Source organism: Scyliorhinus canicula, chromosome 8 (assembly GCF_902713615.1).
Source record: "Scyliorhinus canicula chromosome 8, sScyCan1.1, whole genome shotgun sequence".
NCBI lineage: Eukaryota > Metazoa > Chordata > Chondrichthyes > Carcharhiniformes > Scyliorhinidae > Scyliorhinus > Scyliorhinus canicula.
Window position 1 is genome coordinate 187,827,358 of NC_052153.1, and position 20,490 is coordinate 187,847,847.

Here is a 20,490-nt window from a genome sequence, read left to right on the forward strand (position 1 = left end):
TTTCAGCAAGTTCTTTTATTTTCAAAGTGCAAATTAAGTCATTTAGAATTAAATGCAACATTTCAGTTACGTTTAATGGGTATTATGAGGACTAACACTTAATACAAGGGCTCTAGCCACGTGTCTGTCATAGCCATTGTACAAACATTGTCAGATCAAGAGTCTCTGTGGAATTTAGAAGCAGCTCCACTGTACCTGTATTACAATTGACAGTCTGTTCAGCTATGTATATATATGTGTGTATACATATATATGCAAATAAAAATCGACAATCTAACACGGGACACAGCAACAGTATGACACTCAGTGGCAGGAGGTTGTCACAATATAGACCATGAGTAATGGTAAGAACTTATCCTGCTGGCTAAGTTTGTAGATACTGTTGGGGGCAATATTTAAATCACATTGCCAGAACATGTACAGCATTAAATTTGGAAACTACGTTGACAATTCAAGTTCCCTTCCCACTCCTGCCCACCCACTTCCTAACAACTCCACCCCCATCCCCAACCCAAACGTCAAATAAATTGCATCAGACTAAATGAACCTGGTGACCCTGCCATTTCATTCAGTGTTCTCATCAACATGTGCAACCAAGCAAGTGTCTGTCCCGTATTAGACCCGTGGAAGAAGATATGAAAAGGTGCATTCACACACATTAATTTTAACAAAACATGAGAATGTCTTACATGGATAGCCACAGGACTACAAACCCTAAATAAAAAAAAGATTATTGCTTACTGAAGCATTTCCAAGTTTGATTCTGTCTCAAAACGCCTAAACTGGAATTATGTAGTCAAGTAATGATTTAAATCAGTAAATGCATGATTAGCCGAGGGTCGTCTTTCCATTTTATGTGTTCAATTGCACTTCATATTTCGGATTTGGAAAAAAAAAGAGTAATTGCAAATGAATCAAACCGTCACAAAAGCAGCTCAAGTTTAGTTTGTTACCATTTTGTGTGTTTTGCTATAGTAGTCCATCATAGGTTGTTATTCTAATCGGATTGCATTCTCAAAACAATTTAGCCACACAAATGAGAGATATTCTGGAAATGTTATGACAGTTCAGATATGGAAAACATTGACTAATTTGAACATGGACTCGTGTTGAGATGACGAAATAGTTATAAACTCTTGACTTGCTGTAACGTTTCGAACCTCATAATATCAAACCCACGTGCTAAATTTGTTTTCCACTAAATACGTCATCTTAATAGAATTGGTTCATTTTGCCCTTTCTCAAATATGACCTGAATACCAGATCATGATATGTCTTTAACTCACAGCTAATAATAAATATATTTTTCTTTGTATAGTACATAGACACACTATTTCATTAAGAAATCAAATGGCCGTTTGATGGAAGTTGTGAACTCAATGCTGCGTTATGGGTCCGCACCAAATCAAAATAAATATTCACTCGTACTCCAGTCACACCTGTTTTTAAACCACATTCAGACTTCATCCACAGCCAAGGACAGACAGACGTAGAAGACATTCAACATAGTGGTTTTGTTCATTGCAAATTATGGGATAAATTCATGCATCACAGGTTTTACAATTGTACATACTTTACATGATATATAAATCTTCGGTTAAAAGACAAGTTTTACTTATATTACCACATCTTACATCCTGAGAAGATTAATGTTTTGTGATTATATGCACTAAATTAGACATACAACCACATTACAACAAGTAACTGAAGAGTCAGAACATTTGGAAGGAACATGCTGGGAGTGTGACTTGAGAATACTGAGATTGCTGCAAAGGGACTCTTGCATTCTGTACCGTCTGTCCCACTGTGTATGCCCACTGTGTTAAGAAGTCCTCTCCACACGTCAAGTCCCCAGACACTGCAAATCAGAACTGTGCAACCTGGTGAACGCTTCGCAAGCAGGTCAACAGCTGGTGATAGGGGCTGCCAGGAGTCGCCACCATTTCGAAAACCGACTGGAAAGCACGCCGATCCAGCTCCTCATCGATCTGTTTCCTGTAGAAGTCCATGGCCAACAAGCAGAAGAGGTTTATATCCACTTGCTCAGCCTTACCCATACGGCTGATAATGTGGGGGAGGCTGCATGTGTAGTTAAGAAATAATTTCATCATAACTATAGCGTTATCTGTCCTGTCTTGGCACTGGGGTCATGTTAGATTCAGACTACTTTTCTCACCCTTCCAAATAACCTGTTTAAAGGTTAGAAATTCTAACCTTCAGCTCAAACAGCACACAACTTTCCTTTAACTGCTACCTTAATATTGCACAGAAAATGCACAAAAGCGCTCATCACATCTTGGTTCTAACAGCCTCCAAAATTCAAAAGCTCTATTATTATGGAGTGTAGGTCTTAGCTTATTGGGTAGCACACTTCTGAATCAAAAGGTGGTGGGTTCAAATCTCACTTTTTTTAAAATTTAAAGTGCCCAATTTTTATTTCCTCAAGGGGCAATTTAGCGTGGCCAATACACCTAGCCTGCACATCTTTGGGTTGTGGGGGTGAGACCCACGCAGACACGGGGAATATGCAAACTCCACATGGACAGTGACCCAGGGCTAGGGTCAAACACGGGTCCTTGGCGCTGTGAGGCAGCAGTGCTAACCACTGCACCACCGTGCTACCCTGGTTCAAATCTCACTTGACGCTCGAGTATATAATCTCAGCTGACACTTCATTGCGATACCACGGCATTGTTGGAGGTGCCATTAGTTAATTAGACATTATGGATTATGGCATAACCGTCCTATCTTCCTTCTCAGGGAGATGCAACATATACCACAGCATTATTTTAAAAGGAGCAGTGGCATTCTCTACGGTATCTTGGCCAATAGTTATCTCTCACCTAACAACTAAAATAGATTATCCAGTTATAAACTTATTACTGCTCGACAAGACTGGTGTACCTTTCTTGGTCACCCTTTGAGGTGAAGATCACCACGTTATCATCTGGGGTGTTTGGTAGGGTTCCAGTAGGTGCATTGATGACTGCCAAGGCCAATCTGTGTCCCCCCAATTGTTTTGCAATTAGGACAGGATACTATAGATGATCGAGTTTTAGACAAGTTGCTGACTCGGGATTACCTCTCCACCTCTGAACTGCACTTACAAGCCACCACCCGGAGGTCGGGAAAGGCGAGGAGAGGAGCTGCTTCAAAATAGGACCAATCTGGTCACGTGGAAATGACATCATAACGAATCTCACAATACTCAACAAGATTATAGGTTCCATTAATTTACCAACATTAAAACAAAACTGCTAAAAGAGGACTTATTATATGCATACATCAAGCTTCCCTTCAAATGTTTCAATGTTCTCTGCTTCAACCAATTCATATGGCAGCGGGTTCCACATTTTCACCAGTCTCGGTGCAAGGAAATTCCCCCTTATTCCTTCAATGGACCATTTTACTTGCATCTGTATTGATGTGCCTCCACCCTATATGTGGCTCAGGGAGACCAAGAATGAAAAAAATGAGAGTCTTTATTGAGTGATTAAAAACTAGCAAATAAAGACTTCCAGTTATACAGCATCTTTTCCACCCCCAGGACCTCCCAAAGCACTTTACATCAAATGAAGTATAGTCACTGTTGTAATGTACAAGTGCTAGAGTAGCTTATGTTATCCATTCAAGAGATACGCATATTAGTCTGCCCATTGCACTGTATGATGATTTTGCTCACTGTTGCTTGGCAGGACTCAGTATTTGCATCAGATAACCTGAAGCTTGCATGCAACATACACCAGATTGAGATTCACAATATGGTCTAACTTTCATTTCTAGCCTCTGTAATCCTATAAGCACGTCAATTATTAACAAGGATACAGGGCTGAGATCCATGCGCTGGTTGAAGCACTGACGAAGAAACAGGAAAGGCTCCACATCGCCATTGCTATTGGTGTTCTTTGTGTGAAGTTTGAAAGCGACAGCATTACCCAGTCCCTCACCATGGAAGACTGGCCAGTTTTATGTAAAGTCTGAAAGACCTGTAAAAGGAAGGACCTCTCAAAATTCAGGATATAATTGTTCAATAATTCCATGCTTCAAGAAAGATGACGTGTTGTACCACAGCACGTGCAAGCAGCCCTGACTCGGCAACCTCACCATGTTCTATAGCTCAATTGTACTGCGAGACATCACGCTGAGCAGGGCGAGAGTCCAGCTCTTCCACATCCACCTCCTGAATACAGGGGCTGAGCAACGTCCCTGAACCACATCTCTTTTTCTCCCTCCAGGACTTGTAATCCTGTGACACCAGGGCATGGGACCCACGAGAAGTAGTTACCGAGGACAATCACACTAAGGCCTATGTTAGGGGATTTTATTTGCAAGAAAAACCTTATGATTCTCATGTATGGTCCACATTTTAATATTTATGTATTCTACACACATTTATTTTATGCTATGCTATCCTGCAGAGAACTCATTATTTAGTCACTGAATTAAGTCTGTTAAGAAGAAGCTGGTACCTGAGGGAGAAAGGAACAGAACAATACACTGATACGGTGAGATAAGGTAGGGTGGGAGATGACTTGTATACAGTATTTAGACTGGCACAGACTAGTTGGCTGCATGTTCTGATTCCATGCCGTCAAACTCTATGTAAGAAAGCAGAATACCTTGTAAACGACTGTGGCCATGAATTGTGGGTAAGGCTGCTGATTGGAAATAAATTCTCCAATAACCTTGTTCATCACGTCTTGAGGTGGGAAGAAGTCATCAAGGAACTGTGGAAGAATCCGTGCTACAACCCGAGCCTCACAGGGGAAACCTCTCCTGATTCTAACCGAGAAGTGGGACAGAAAAAATAACTCCATTATCTCTGAAAAGGTGGCCAAAGACTTGGACAAACCCACAAAAAAACTTCATTTTTATCTCCAGCTAAATATTTAATCATTCAATGTCTTGAATGTACAGAAACAACAAGCAAATTCACCACATCATAAGGGTCTTTGCCAAAATTGGCAGGTAGAATATTTAACAATACATCATTTTGATTCACATTGGCCCAGTTTGAGGATGCTGTAAATACACTGGTCCCTCACCCAAACACTCGTTTCTTCAGCTCAGGTTGCATAGAGCAAGTATTCAGCAATGAGCGCCATCACACCCAGACGTACTCCTCTGCTCATCCGACACAAGCACACATTCGCTGCCCAGGGATGTTAAAGGCTGTTGTGTTCATGCTCTCCACCCCAACTACTCAACATAAATTGGAGGCCAAAATGGGGAACTTCCTGTTCTATATGTCTCAGTGACACATACCTTAAGGTAGAATTACCCACTTGGCCATCAGGAGAATTTGAGTAGTTGTTTTTGCCTTTAATCGGCACTGAACATACTTCGAAAGGATATAGCACTGTTCAAAAAAAAACCTGACTGCCGTTTGCTTGGTCTATGGGATAATTGACTCACTGTTGGGAAGGTTCAGAACTGCTCAGTACGTACTGTTGTGCATAGCCAAATTCAGAAACAGCGCCCCTTAACCCCAAGTATTTGAATAATAAGTTACTATAGGTCTTTATTCCATCAAGCACAGAGCATCCTTCTGAATTGTTTTTTGTTTCCATCAACATCAAGCGACTAGTGTTAATTTCTAGAGTTAACTGAACAGAAATTTCACAGAACAAGTCTTCATACTTCGACATTATACTCTCCATATTCATTGGCTTTGGTACCGGGTGTGCCGCGATTCCCACTGTGAAAGAGCCCCAGCTCCTGACAGAATGCCTCTATTTTTGTCCTTTGATAAATGCACTATTCAGTCCAGAGACCCTTCTATGTTGTCCACTGTTCAATAGCCAGCTCTGCACTGCAGACACTCAGCAGTTATACATGGCAGGGTATGTTTTCTCAGCTGACCTACTCAAACCTCTTTGTATACCACACCAAAACCCAGCTGGTTAAATCAAGAAAGCCCCTTCAAATATCTTGCACCAGAAGAGCAATTTAGAGAACATTAGAGCGGACTGAGGGTGGCAAACAGAGCCCCACAACTGATGGGAAATTAACAGAAGTGGTTTAAAGCCAGCCATAAATCACAGGCTTGTAGCCTTTAAACAATCACTCACTTGAACACAAAATGAAAAGGGAATTCCAGAGTTTAAGGCTAAGACAGCTGAAGACACAGTCGCCACTAATTCAGCAATAAAAATTGGAAGAGGCCAGAAGTCCGGGATCTCGCAGGGTTATAGATAATGTTTTCTCTAAGCTGTAGTGTCATGTCGTAACCCACAAATTGTTTTCTCTAAGTTACCATGTGTGTATGGCTGTACAAAAGAATTTGAAGGGCCCACAGAGTTAAAGAAATTGGCTGAGCATTACAAAAATAAATTAGAGGGTGCATAGCTTGTGCGGCCAGAAGAGGTTGCAGGGATAGAGGGGCGAGGTCATGGAGGGATTTGAAAACCAGGATAAGAATTTAAAAATAGAATCACTGCCAATGTAGGTCAGCATGAGGAGGAGTGATGGTGAATGGGACTTGGCACAAGTCTGGATACAGGCAACAGAACATTGGATAAGCTCAAGTTTATGGAAGGTACAAGGTTGGACAAGAATAGTTGAGTGTAGAGGTAAGAAAGGCTTGGATGAGAATTTTAGCAGTCAATGAGTTGAGGCAGAGGTGGAGTGGAGCAATTGTACAGAGGTGGAAATAGGTAGCCTCAAAGATTGTAGTATGATGGAGCACAGGAAGCTGGCATTTAGTGGGGTCTGTCCTGTCAGTTCTTTGAACTATCCAACTAATCCCACTCCCTTGCACTTTTCCTCACAGCCCTGTGACTATTTCCCCTCAGGTCCTTACCAAATGCCTAAGCTGTGAACAGTGATTCAGCCTCAGACAGTGGTCAGGGAGAAGGAAGGTGTCATTAACTAGAGAATGGAGTTCCTGGTGGGTACTGAAGGCAATAGCTTCAGACTTCCCAATATTCAACAGTCTCGGCCAAGAGATAGGTTGTAAGGGACTTCGAAAGGAGGATGGAGGCAAGCTGAACGAGCATTGATTAAGATGCGTGGGGGGAGGGGGTTACTGACTGAATGTTAGTCGTTAAGAGAGCAGGAACCTGGAGCCAGAGGAGCAGTGGGTGGGTGGATATTTCTTCTAACAGCTAAATATCTCTGCGACCAAACTGGAACAAAAATCTTACCTGTCAAAGAGAACGGACACCCTCTCCATTGCCACAATAACAGACTCGCTGTCTGGAGCAGTGCTCTCCGTTTCGGAACTCCGACCAGGGCTGCTCTTTTCTTTGCCTGGTCACAACACACAAAAATTCACACGTACAGAAATTACATTCACATCTCAGATTTTTTTTTTTAAAAAGAGGAAATTTGCAGCGCTGACCCATTACTTGTATCAAATTTGATTCTGGGTAATCTTTCCAAAAAGGAAAACAATCTGAAGATTTATTATTTATTTTTGGGGTTATGAATGAGGCAGACTGCCAATCCTTAGCTTCTGGATCTTCCTCCAGTGATTATTTTTTTAATAGATTCCTCGAGCACAAAGAGCCAGCCACACGGTACAGGACTGGAGTCTCATGCAGGCTATGCCAGGCAAGGATAGGAGGTTCCCTTCCGTAATTGGCTTTTACAATATTCCGGCCACAAAATAATCAGATTTACCAAAATTGAATTTAGAACTTGACACATGAAATCTTACGACACAGGAGGAGGCCATTTGGTCCATCATACCTCTTTCAAAGAATTATCCAATTTGCCCTCTTCCCTGATCTGTCCCCATTGACCTGAACACTTCAAGTATTGATCCAATTCCTTTTTGCTAACTATGATTGAATCTGCTTTCACCACCCTTTCAGACAGTACATTCCTGATCACAATTATGCACATTTTCTTTTCCTACATTTTCACCTTCCTTTTAGATAACATATCTTAAATCAGTACCCAGTAGTTACTGGTACTTCTACCAGTGAACAGTTGCTCATTACCTGCTCCATCAATTCCTCCACAATTTTAAATGCCTGTATTAGATCAACCCTCGACCTTCTCTACCACTCCTCCCCTACTAAGCAGTTTTTCCAGTCTCTGGGATTTCATCTCATAAACTGTCAAACTGCTAATATTGAAATTGTGCTGCAACAGAGTACATGACTTTAAGTCGGCAATAAAGAACAGCTGTCCCAATTGGAGAAGGATTAGGGAATTTGCAAGAGGAACTGGCAGAGTCTGTGACTTTACTTTGCTGTTTTGGAAATAAGCCCGTTTTAAGGTACAGGCCAGCTTCAGACTCTTTCCTCAACACACAATTATTGGAATTAACAATAAACTCTTTTCATGGTCATTAATCTGATAACCAAGTAAAAGTGTTACCAGAAACGACCTTTCCCCTTGAGAATAAAGAAAATAAGACTTCCAAAAGCAGCGATCGTTTCCTAGTTCAAGACTATTGCGGAGGTTATCTTGCGGCAAGTCGCATGTACCTGTGTACATGCAGGTCAGCATTAGTCCCAGGGCAGCCATGGCTCGGTGAGGACTGTGTATATTTAATCTGTCCACGCTCAATTTCACAAGGGCCTCGCCATCCAGACGGGAAAGCTGCTCCGAGAGAAGAAGTCGCTCCATTCCACGCAACACACAGTGGTAGATAATGGAAGGTGTGGACTCCTCGCTGCCAGAGACCATTACTCCACACATCTATAAAACAGGAGCAGCTGGTCACGTACACGGCACAATTTATACAACACACTGATAACACAGGATATTCTCAATGGGCTACAAAGGCAACAGCATCAAACGGAGGTACTTGCTTTACTATGTCTTCAGAAAGTTTGGAATATCTTGGGCTGGATTCTCCGCTGTTGGGATTCTTCGTTGCGCCAGCAGCCGAGGGGTTTTCCCGGCGACATGGGGCCCCCCCCCCCACAGTGGGAAAACCCCATTGGCCGGCTGACGCAACGGAGAATCCCGGGGACACACTGCACCAGACGGAGAATCCCGCCCTTTATGTCAGTAAGCAGAGATAATTTTAAGTGTATTTATGTTTGTATTGTTCAATATTAGAAATCAGGTACAGATTTAAGTGAGTTTGATTACTGTTTCTGTGTAAGGATGGGTAAAGCTGTAGTTGGATTCATGTTAGACAAAGGTTTTTGCATGTTTCATTTTAAACTGGGGCTACATTGCGCGGAGAGGTTACAATGTGAAAAGTAAACGAGTTTGGAGAAAGAATGAGATGTTGCTTAGCAACCAGGATCCACTTTAGTAAAGACAGACCTTGTAACTGTGTTTAGCTGAATTCATAGAAGAAGGAACTAGGACGCTAACGAGAGAACAGCTCTCAGCACTGCCAAAGTTAAAGGAGCTTAGCAGGGAGACAGGGAACATTGCTCACAGCTTTGCAAGAAGAAAAAACACATAATGGAGTGTGGGATAAGAAGGCAAGTGCCAGAAACCTAGAGAAAGGCTAGTTAAGGAAACCAGAGAAGGAAGAGGAATTTCTCAGAAATCTGAAGTTAAAGAAACATAGGAAACTGGAATAGGGTACTGTTCATTGAAGCAACAAACAGAGCTGAAAAGGAGTTGACTAGTGAGAAGTCAGAGATATCTAAACTAATTATAAGGTTTGTGATATCTTACTGCAGCCTGTGAAGCAATTGTGAAGTAATTAGTGGTTGTATCTCAAGAGTTTGTGTGAAAGCTTGAAAGCATTCAAGACAAAGGAATGCTGAAAGCAGAATTGGAAAACCTGGAGGTTGATCCTTGCTAAAACAGGTGAGAGAAATCTTCATTTGAAAGGATAATTGGAAAATGGAGAGGTGGATCTTTGCTGAAACAGCTGAGGGAAAACATTGTGTGAAATAAGGCTGTAAAGCCTGACTTTGAGAGTGGAGTTTGGAAACACTTGCATGATAATCATCTGGGGGAATTTGAGAAGAAATCCACAGAAGACTAAATGAGTAGCGCCTACCACTGGGTTTCAGACTGGGGTATTCTCTGACTACAGTTAGCCTGTTGGATTACAGGGACTATCGGTTTACTGAGAACACCATAGCGCAAAATATATGTCGTAACCTATATTATAACCTCGGGAAATATTTATCAACCTTTTACCAAAATATTGCAGTGCAACTATAGCCAGTTAATCTAACCATCTCCCGTTGACATGCAATAGCATTAACATTGCTGAATCTTCCACTAACAACATCCTGGGGGTTACCATTGACCAGAAACCAAACTGGACATGCCATATCCTTGGAAAATAGGCAACAGGTTTAGATAAAGGATCTGGATCGGCACAGGCTGGGAGGGCCGAAGGGCCTGTTCCTGTGCTGTAATTTTCTTTGTTCTTTATATAAGTACAGTAGCTACAAGAGCAGGTCAAAGGCTGTGAATTCTGTGGTAAGTAACTCATCTCTTGACTCCCCCAAGGCCTGTCCTCCACCTAAAAGGCACAAGTCAGGAGTGTGATGGAATACTCTCCCCACATGCCTGGATGTGCAGCTCCAACAACATCCAGGAAAAAGCAGCCTACTCGATTGGCACCACTTCCACAAATATTCACTCCCTCCACCATCGATGCACCCAGTGGCTTCAGTGCGTACCATCTAAAAGATGAACTCCAGAATTCACCGGTGCTCCTTCAATGGCACCTTGCAAACACATGATCTCAACCACCCAAAAGGACAAGGGCAGCAGACACATGGGAATAGTACCACCAGGAACTTGTTTAGCTCGACCAGTCTGCCCTAAACAGCTCAGCCACCCAGGAAACCCAAGTTATGAAATTTTAAAGTGGTCATGATTCATGAACAGCGTGCATACCCACATTTACTTCGAAAATACAATAGTGATAGTCCAACCTGAAGACTCTGCTGTGAACATGATGGCAACTAAATAAATATAGGAATGGTGGTAATAGGCAGGATTTTTATGCAGAAGATCTCATCGAAGGTGACCAAGGAAAGTGACCAATACATTGAGGGCTATTCAGATTTTAGCAAGGACAGAGAAAGGAAAAGGTGGTGGAGTTACATTTTTGATCAAAGAAGATATTGCTACAATATTGAGGAAAGATATTAGCACAGACAATGTGAAATCTGTATGGGGCGAGTTAAGAAACACCAGGGGCAAAAGACATTCGTTGGGGTGGTAGATAGAGCACCAAACTACTGGTAATGCTGGGAATAGCATCAGACAGGAAATCAGAGATTCATGTGATAAAGGAACATCTGTGATTAGGGGTGTATTTAATCTGCATATTGATTGGATGAGTCAAATTAGTCACAGTACAATAGAGTAGGAATTTCTGGGTGTATACGGGATGGTTTTCTAGACCAATATGTTGAGGAACCAACAAGTGCACAGGCCATCTTGGATTGGGTATCGTGCAATGAGAAAGGATTAGTTAGCAATCTAGTTGTGAGGGAACCTTTGGGGATGAGTGACCATAACATGTAGAATTCTTTATAAAGGGGATACTGAGGTAGTTGATTCTGAAACCAGGGTCCTGAATCTCAATAAAGGTAACTCTGATGGTATGAGGCATGAGTTGGCTATTATGGATCGGGAAAATTACTGAACGGAAGAACAGTGGTCAGGCAATGGCAGGTATTCAAGGAACAAATAGGTGAACTCCAAAAGTGGTTTATTCCTATTTGCCACAAGATTTGTCTGTGGCCAAACCATGGCTTCCGAGGGAAATTAGAAATAATATTAGATTCAAAGAAGAGGCATACAAATTAGCAAGAAAAAGCAATAGACCTGAGGATTGGGAACAGTTTAAAATTCAGCAAAGACAGACCAAGGGATTGAATAAAAAGGGGAAAATACAATACCAGGGAACATAAAAACTGACTGTAAAAGTTTCTATCAGTATGTAAAGAGAAAATGATTGATAAAAACGAATGTAGGCCCCTTAGAAATGGGGGAATTCACAACAGGAAACAAGAAAATGGCGGAGGAACTAAATTCATACTTTGTTTCTGTCTTTACAAAGGATGGCATGAACAATGTACCGGAAGTTCTAAGAATCACAAGTTTTAGTGACGAGCTGAAGGAAATCAGTATTGTAGAGAAATGGTTTGGGGGAAATTAACGGGATTGAAGGTGGATGAATCTCCAGGGCCTGATATTTTCATCCCAAAGTACTTAAGTAGTCCTACAAATAGTAGCTCCATTGGCGGTCACTTTGCAAAATTCTTTGGTGTCTGGAATGGTTCCTACAGATTGGAGGGTAGCTAACAAAATCTCGCTCTTCGAAAAGAGAGAGAGAAAACAGGGAACTATAGACCAGTGAGCCTAACATAGAGTGTAAGAAAGTTGCTAGAGTCCATTATGATAATAATATTAAATAATAATCTTTATTATTGTCACAAGTAGGCTAAACATTGACACTGCAATCAAGGGTCTGTGAAAATCCCTGAGTTACCACACTAAGTCACCTGTTTGGGTAGGAGTGAGAATTCGCAATGTCCAAATAACCTAACAGCATGTCTTTCGGGACATATGGGAGCACCCGAGGAAACCCGCGTAGACACGGGGAGAACGGGCAGACTCCGCACAGACTGTGACCTAAGCTGGGAATCAAACCTGGGACCCTGTTGCTGTGCTACCATTCCGTCATTATCAAGGATTTCATAGCACAGCAATTGGATTTACGAAAAGGAAATCATGCTTGACAAAGAATTCTTTGAAGGTGTAACTAGTAGAGTTGACCAGGGAGAACAGTATTTTCAGAAGGCTTTCGACAAGGTCTCACATAGCAAGATTACTATGTAAAGTTAAAGCACATTCAACTGCGGGTAAGGTCTTGAGATGGATAGAAAGCTGATTTTGTTTTATTCGTTCATGGGGTGTGGCCGTTGCAGGCTGTGCCAGCATTTATTGCCCATCCGTAATTGCCCTTGTCGGGGTAATTAAGAATCAACCACATTGCTGTGGGTCTGGAGTCACATGTAGGCCAGACCAGATTTCCTTTCCTAAAGAGGATTTAGTGAACCAGATGAGTCTTTATGACAATCCACAATGGTTTCATGGTCATCATTAGACTTTTTTAATTCCAGATTTTTATTGAATTCAAATTTCACCACCTGCAGTGGAGGGATTTGAACCTGGGTCCCCGAGCATTACTCTGGGTGTCTGGTTAACTAGTTCAGTGACTATACCACTAAGCCACCACCTGCCCGAGCAGACAGGAAGCAAAATTTGAGAATAAATGGGCATTTCACTGATTGGCAGGCTGTGACTCATGGGGTACAACAGAGATCTGTGCTAGGACCCCAACTGTTCACATTATATATTAATGAGTTGGACGAGGAAACAAAATGTAATATCTCTAAATTTGCAGACTGTACGAAGTTGGATTGGAGGGTGAGCTGTGAGGAGGATGCAGAGACGCTTCAGCGAGATTTGGACAGGCTCATTGAATGGACGTATGCATGGCAGATGTAGTATAATATTGAGAAATGTGAGGTTATCCGCTTCGGTAGCAAAAATAGGACGGCAGATTATTATTTGAATGAGCATAAATTGAGAGAGATGGATACTCAGTGAGACCTTGGTAATAATAATAATCGCTTATTGTCAAAAGTAGGCTTCAATGAAGTTACTGTGAAAAGCCCCTAGTCGCCACATTCCGGAGCCTGTTCAGGGAGGCCGGTACGGGAATTGAACCCGCGCTGCTAGCCTTGTTCTGCATTATAAGCCAGCTATTTAGCCCACTGTGCTAAACCAGCCCTGGTGTCCTCGTGCATCAGTCGCTGAAAGTAAGCGTGCGGGTATAGCAGGCAGTAAAGAAGGCAAATGGTATGTCGCCTTCATAGCAAGAGGATTTGAAATGAAATGAAAATCACTTGTCACGAGTAGTCTTCAATGAAGTTACTGTGAAAAGCCCCTAGTCGCCACATTCTGGCACCTGTCCAGGGAGGCTGGTACGGGAATCGAACCGTGCTGCTGGCCTGCTTGGTCTGCTTTAAAAGCCAGCGATTTAACTGAGTGAGCTAAACCAGCCCCAGTGTAGGAATTGGGATATTTTACTGCAATTGCATAGGGCTTTGATGAGGCCACTCCTGGAGTATTGTGTGCAGTTTTGGTGTCCTTATCTGAGGAAGGATGTTCTTGCTATGGAGGGAGTGCAGCAGATTTACCAGACTGATTCATGGGACAGCAGAGGAGAGACTAAATTGGTTAGGATTATATTCATTGGACCTTAGAAGACTGAGAGGGGATTGCATAGAAACGTAATAAATTCTAACCGGATTAGACACGGTAGATTCAGAAAGAATGCTCCCGATGATGGGGGGAGTCTAGAACTAGGGATCATTGTTTGAGGATAAGGGGTAAACCATGTAGGACTGAGGCGAGGAGAAATTTCTTCACACAGAGTCGTGAATCTGTGGAATTAACTCCCACAGGAAGTAGTTGAGGCCAAAACATTGCGTAATTTCAAGAAGGAACTAGATATAGCTCTTGGGGCTAAAGGGATATGGGAGGGAAGGCTGGATCAGGATATTAAACTTGATGATCAGCTATGGTCATAATGTATGGCAGAGCAGACTCGAAGGGCCGAATGGCCTCCTCCTGCTTCTATTTGCTATGTATGTTTCTATTCATGAAAAGTTACCTTTATACACAGGCAAAATGTTACATCAATCCTACAACACGGCAGCAGGCCATTCAGCCCGACTGGTCCATGCCGGTTTTTATGTTCCACATGGGCCTTCTTTCGGCTTTCTTCATCTAATATCAATAACCTTCTATTCCCTTCTTCCTCAAGAGTTTATTGAGCTTTCCCTTAAAAACGTCTATACTACTCACCTCAACCACTCCTGGTAGCAAGTTCCACATTCTTACCACTCACTGAGTAGAAAAACTTCTGCTTGACTAACCTCTATTCATGGCCCCTAGTTTTTCTCTCCCCCATGTGAAAATGTGTTTTATATGCATTCTTTCAAACTCTGCCTTTCACTTTAAGGTGTCTATCATGCTAACCTCAGTCATCTCTTTAAGAGAGAAAAGAGCTCCAGCCTATACATCCTTTCCTGATAGTTATAACCTCTTTATTCTATCCTGGCAACTTCTTTTTCAATTCAAACAGATAAAGCTGGAAACACTCAGCCTGTTTGGCAGCATCCGTGAGGAGAGAAGCAAAGATAACAGTCAGGTCATGATCTTTCATCAGATGACCTTTCTGGGATTCCGTACAAACGATTTGGGGGGGCGGGGGGGAGAAGAGAGGCGACATGGTGGCAGTGGTTAGCACTGCTCTCTCACAGCGCCAGGGATCCGGGTTTGATTCCGACCTTGGGTGACTGTCTGTTGAGTTTGCATTTTCTCTCCGTTTCTACATGGGCTTTCTTCGGGTGCTCCGGTTTCCTCCCACAGTCCAAAGATGTGCAGGTTAGGCGGATTGGCCATGCTAAATTGTCCCTAGGTGGGGGTTACGGGAATAGGGTGGGAGATTGGGCCTAGGTAGGGTGCTTTCAGCAATTGGTGCAGACTCAATGGGCCGAACAGCCTCCTTCTGCACTGTTGGGATTCTATGATTCTAATTGATGTTTGATGGGGACAGATTAGTCAACAACTCCATTACATAGGGGCTGGTTTAGCACAGTGGGCTAAATAGCTGGCTTGTAATGCGGAACAATGGCAGCAGCGCGGGTTCAATTCCCGTACCGGCCTACCCGAAAGGCGCCGGAATGTGGCGACTCGGGGCTTTTCACAGTAATTTCATTGAAGCCTACTTGTGACAATAAGCAATTATTATTATAATATTTCTATCATGCAGCGACCAGATGGTGAACGATGAACGAGGTGAACCTTGATCTTTTGTCTAGAAATTCCAATATTCACACCTTAGGCTTCACAAAATCCAAAAGTGAATGTGCTTTCTGATGAAACTTGAAATGTCATCTCTTCTCTGTCCACAAACGCTGCCTGACCAGCTGATTAATTCTAGCATTTCATATTTTAATTCAGATTTCCAGCATCCACAGTATTTTGCTTTTGGATTAATGCTTTTTTGCACCTTAGCCAATACCTCAATACCATTTTTAGAATACTGGAACCAGAAGAGCCCACAAAACTTCCAAATGTGGTTCAACCTCAATTCGTACAAGTTTTTAAAAATTAATTTAAAGTATCCAATTCTCTTTTTTTTCCAATTCAGGGTCAATTTAGCATGGCCAATCCACCTACCCTGCACATCTTTTTGGGTTGTGGTGAGACCCACGCAGACACGGGGAGAATGTGCAAACGTCACACGGACAGTGACCCGGGGCCAGGATCAAACCCAGGTCCTCAGCGCCGTGAGGCAGCAGTGCTAACCACTGCACCACCGTGCTGCCCTGATTCTGTATCTTAAGTTTAATGTAACTTCTCAGCTCTCTAGAGAACCCCAAGGCTAAGTTCATGTCTTTGATGGCCATTTTAAGTTGCATCTCTACTTTTAGTGTTGAATAAACTATACCTGAATGATGTCTGCAGTAAATTCATGGCCGACATCGAGCGGATAGTTTTCGATCAGATAAAATGCCGTCGCACACATCACCAATACATGTTGCTGGTTGTGGATGTTGACACAGCTGCAGGGGATAAAACAATTGATCAATAACATTGTATGTGATCAGGTGTTCTATGTGATCAGGTGTTCTGTTTCCAAAAAAAAAACCCAGAATGCCAATTAAGAAGTAATTAGTGACACAACATATGGGTAGAATTCTTGGGAGGAACAGACGACTATGGACCTACGATTCCTAAAGCTCCCCACCACCGGGATTTTGCATAGTCACATTTCTGATTTTGGTACAAACTGGTTGACAACGAGGTTGATTGCTGCAGTCAGTCAAAAACCCCATTATCCTTGTATCATGCAGCTACCAGGATGGTGAGCGGCGAACTGGATGGACCTGGGCCTTCTTTTGTTCTGTAATTCCAATATTCACTGCCGAAAACTTCACAGTATCCTCTTACTCTATCTGATTTTTCCCCTCCCTTATCCTCATCCCATATGATGGGATTGGAAGCACATGGTCAGATTTCTGATGTTACATTGTCAAGGCTGTTAGTTTTGAATGGACTACAAGCTTTCAATAGTTGAATTGAGGAATCCTTTTGTAGAATAAGATGTTTGCTAAACAAAGGTTATGTAATATGGTGCGTAAGTGTACTATTGAAAATATGCCAGCTTCATGCCATGGTCTTGCTTTTCTATCCAGGTCTTATTCTCTTATTCTCCCCATAGCATGAACACGTTCATTTTTTTTTTGGCAGTGAGATTCTTTATAAATTCTGGTAAGGGGAATGGAGTTGGTGGTATAGATTGATGGCTAGCGGGGCTTCAACTCTCGGGGCCTTCAGGAATTTTAAGGCACATTGGTTTAATTTGTGTGATCTGTATGGCTTTAATGCCCCATTATTTTCAATGCACTGCATGGAAACAACTAACATCAGAGTCAGATTTTTGAGATGTAGCAGCTTTTCTCTTTCGCTGTTAATTATTCATTTATAAGTGACTGTTAATGAATAAGCAATGGACCCGCAATGAATTTCCGAATGGACAATACATTTGAATCAAATTGGAGTCGAAAAGTGAACGTGCTTTCCAAAATTTGAAGCAAAATAGAGGGAGAATACTGATCCCACTCAGCATGTCAAGCAGCTGAAGTGGAGAGAATTAAAACTGGGAGTGCTGCACTTTCTTTTCTACTTTGGGTTCAGAGTTTTTTTCTTTCCTGTTATGAATTTATAATCTTTGTTAGAAATTATACACAAGTTTCCCTAAATAAGAAAAATATGACAAAGCAACTACAGTAGGGTCACTGCTTGAAAGGATTTTGAGAGAGTACATTTCCTACAAAAGGGAAGCATCAGTGTGCGAACATAAATCAACATTTATCTCAATAATTTTTTGAAATAAATTTAAAATGCTCAATTTTTTTTCCAATTAAGGGGCAATTTAGCATGTCCAATCCACCTACCCTGCACATCTTTGAGTTGCGGGATGAGACACACAGAGAGAATGTACAAACTCCACACAGACAGTGACCCGGGGCCGGGATCGAACCCGGATCCTCAGCGGCGTGAGGGAGCAGTGCTAACCACTGCGCCACCATGCCGACCCTCATTTATCTCAATAGTGACGATAATGTTTAGTCTCTTCAAATCCAAAACACAGAGACTATTGTTCGAAAGTAATGTATTTTGATCAGATACAGCAGCAAGCAACATTCTTAACCTCACTATCCACTTGCTGATTTTTCTTAAAGAAAAATGGGAAGAAAAGTGGGGGCCTCACGGTAGCATGGTGGTTAGCATCAATGCTTCACAGCTCCAGGGTCCCAGGTTCGATTCCCGGCTGGGTCACTGTCTGTGTGGAGTCTGCACGTCCTCCCCGTGTGTGCGTGGGTTTCCTCCGGGTGCTCCGGTTTCCTCCCACAGTCCAAAGATGTGCGGGTTAGGTGGATTGGCCATGCTAAATTGCCCGTAGTGTAAGGTTAATGGGGGGATTGTTGGGTTACGGGTATACAGGTTACGTGGGTTTAAGTAGGGTGATCATTGCTCGGCACAACATCGAGGGCCGAAGGGCCTGTTCTGTGCTGTACTGTTCTAAATTCTAAATTCTAAACTAAAATCAAGGCACATACAACCCGTCCAGAAATATCAGGATAAATTCCGTACTGTGCAATTCCACGCAGGTTGGCCAACAGGTAAACACTAATGATTGGAATGAGCTGCTTTGCTGTCTCATCCAACAGATCACACTCCAGGATGTACAGGATTCCATGCAGCGCTCCTATTCGGGATGGCATGTGGGTACTCCGCATTGTGGTCTCCAACAGGCGGCTTATTGGCTCAGCTATGGCCTTATCCTATAAGACAGCAACAAGGGCAATTATAAATTAATCCCTGCAAAAACATTAAGCTTTTGGTTCAAAGTTCTAGTATTTATACGCAAACGATTTTAAAAAATAAAACAGAATTATGTAGGTTGTTTTAGCAGAGAAACAGGCCATTAAGGCCAACTGATGGTGTTTATGCTTCAGCCACCCCATCCCCTCAATCACCTAATCCAACTGGGATATCTTTTGAATCACGTCTCGCCTATGTACGTATTGAGCTTCACTTTAAATACACCCGTTATGTGTCTCAACTACTCCATGTGGTAGAGAATTCCAAATTCAAACCACCCTCCTGCATTCCCATTTTGGATTTATTAATGAACATCTTATATGTTTAACTGTGTAAAGGTGAATGAGCAAAGTCAAATAGAATTACTGCACTCTTCCCCTAGTGTTATCAGAGTCTAGATCTCCAATGGGAGAATGGTGCCGTTCATTTTTTGCACAGGCAAAGCAGATAAGTGCGGAATCACCTCAGATCCTTCAGAAGGAAAGGGTTTCTGAAAGGCAAGGACAGGTCCAGTTAGACAACAGATCAGATTGAGCTATAATTATCGATGCCAGTTGCTGTAATCTCGAGTCACAGGACGTTTTCAGGTTAATTTTCTAAACTGATCCAAGATCTCTTCCGCCTGCTTCATTACTCCTCTCAGACCAATAGACTGATCGACCATGTAGGCTGCACCATGTTTGGATGCGACTGGCTAGCTGGACTATTTGGGTGTTTCCCCCAACCGTCCACTGATAGATATATGCGGAGATACAGTGAGGATGAACAGTAGTACATTACAACTGAAATCCTGAAGGAAACTTCCATCACAGCTCAGAGATTTTACATTACAAACTGCTGGGAAAAGGACAGCAATGGGATTTCCAACAGATGTCAGCACACTGCCAGCTTTCTCAAGCACCAGTAGTTTGTTTTTTTAACACCACCCCTGTTCTTACCATGCCCAGAACAGCAGCTGCTTTGCAGATGGCGGGGACCAGATACTGATTCAAAATCTCATCTTCTGCTGGATGAATTTTCTGAAGTTCCGTCAGAGTGCTGTACATCATCTCAAACTGGGTCCTCTCCGTAAATAAATCCGAGACTGCCAAAAGCTACAATTAAAATAGAGATTGCATGGACTTTGTGAAAAATCTTTCCAGTGGGAGCTAATTCTCAAGTTTGTACAGTTTACAGGGTTACAACAGACTCACAGCAGAACCTCATTAGAAATATATAAAAGACTAGAAATGGCGAATGCCTCTATATTCCATATAAAGAGAAGGAAAAGCAAGGAGAAAAGGTTTGGGAAAAGGAAGGAGGGGTAAAGAGGTGGAGAAGATCTTGACAGATAAAAAAGAAAAGAAAAGCAAAGTGTTTTTGTAAAAATGGAACTGGGTACGTGCTGAATGCCATACAAGCTGGTGCCACAAGCAGACACACAGATACAGTTTGCATGGGAAGCTCGCTGGAGAAGCTGCACAAACTTCATTACAAGATGTATGTAAAACAACTTGCATTTATATATCACCTTTGATGCAGTAAAACATCTCAAGATACTTCACTGGAACTTTATCAAGCAAAGCCGGACACGGAGCTATACAAGATATGAGGAGAAAAGACCAAAGGTTCCACCAAAAACAATTA

The 20,490-nt window shown here is 42.3% G+C and overlaps 1 protein-coding gene across 10 annotated transcripts in view; it reads right to left on the reverse strand.

The window, feature by feature from the left end:
* Positions 1-20,490, reverse strand: part of htt (huntingtin) — a 256,270-nt gene continuing 235,780 nt past the window's right edge. For 9 of the 10 annotated variants that reach the window (XM_038805859.1, XM_038805861.1, XM_038805860.1 and 6 more), the window contains 8 exons: positions 19,803-19,958; positions 18,634-18,824; positions 16,424-16,538; positions 8,439-8,652; positions 7,146-7,251; positions 4,620-4,782; positions 3,826-3,986; positions 1,860-2,079 (listed from right to left, as the gene is read on the reverse strand). In XM_038805859.1, coding sequence (XP_038661787.1) covers positions 1,866-2,079; positions 3,826-3,986; positions 4,620-4,782; positions 7,146-7,251; positions 8,439-8,652; positions 16,424-16,538; positions 18,634-18,824; positions 19,803-19,958 — 1,320 coding nt within the window. In that variant the 3' untranslated portion in view covers positions 1,860-1,865. Of the gene's footprint in view, positions 2,080-3,825; positions 3,987-4,619; positions 4,783-7,145; positions 7,252-8,438; positions 8,653-16,423; positions 16,539-18,633; positions 18,825-19,802; positions 19,959-20,490 lie in introns of all 10 variants that reach the window. The other variant, XM_038805852.1, reaches the window with a different exon arrangement.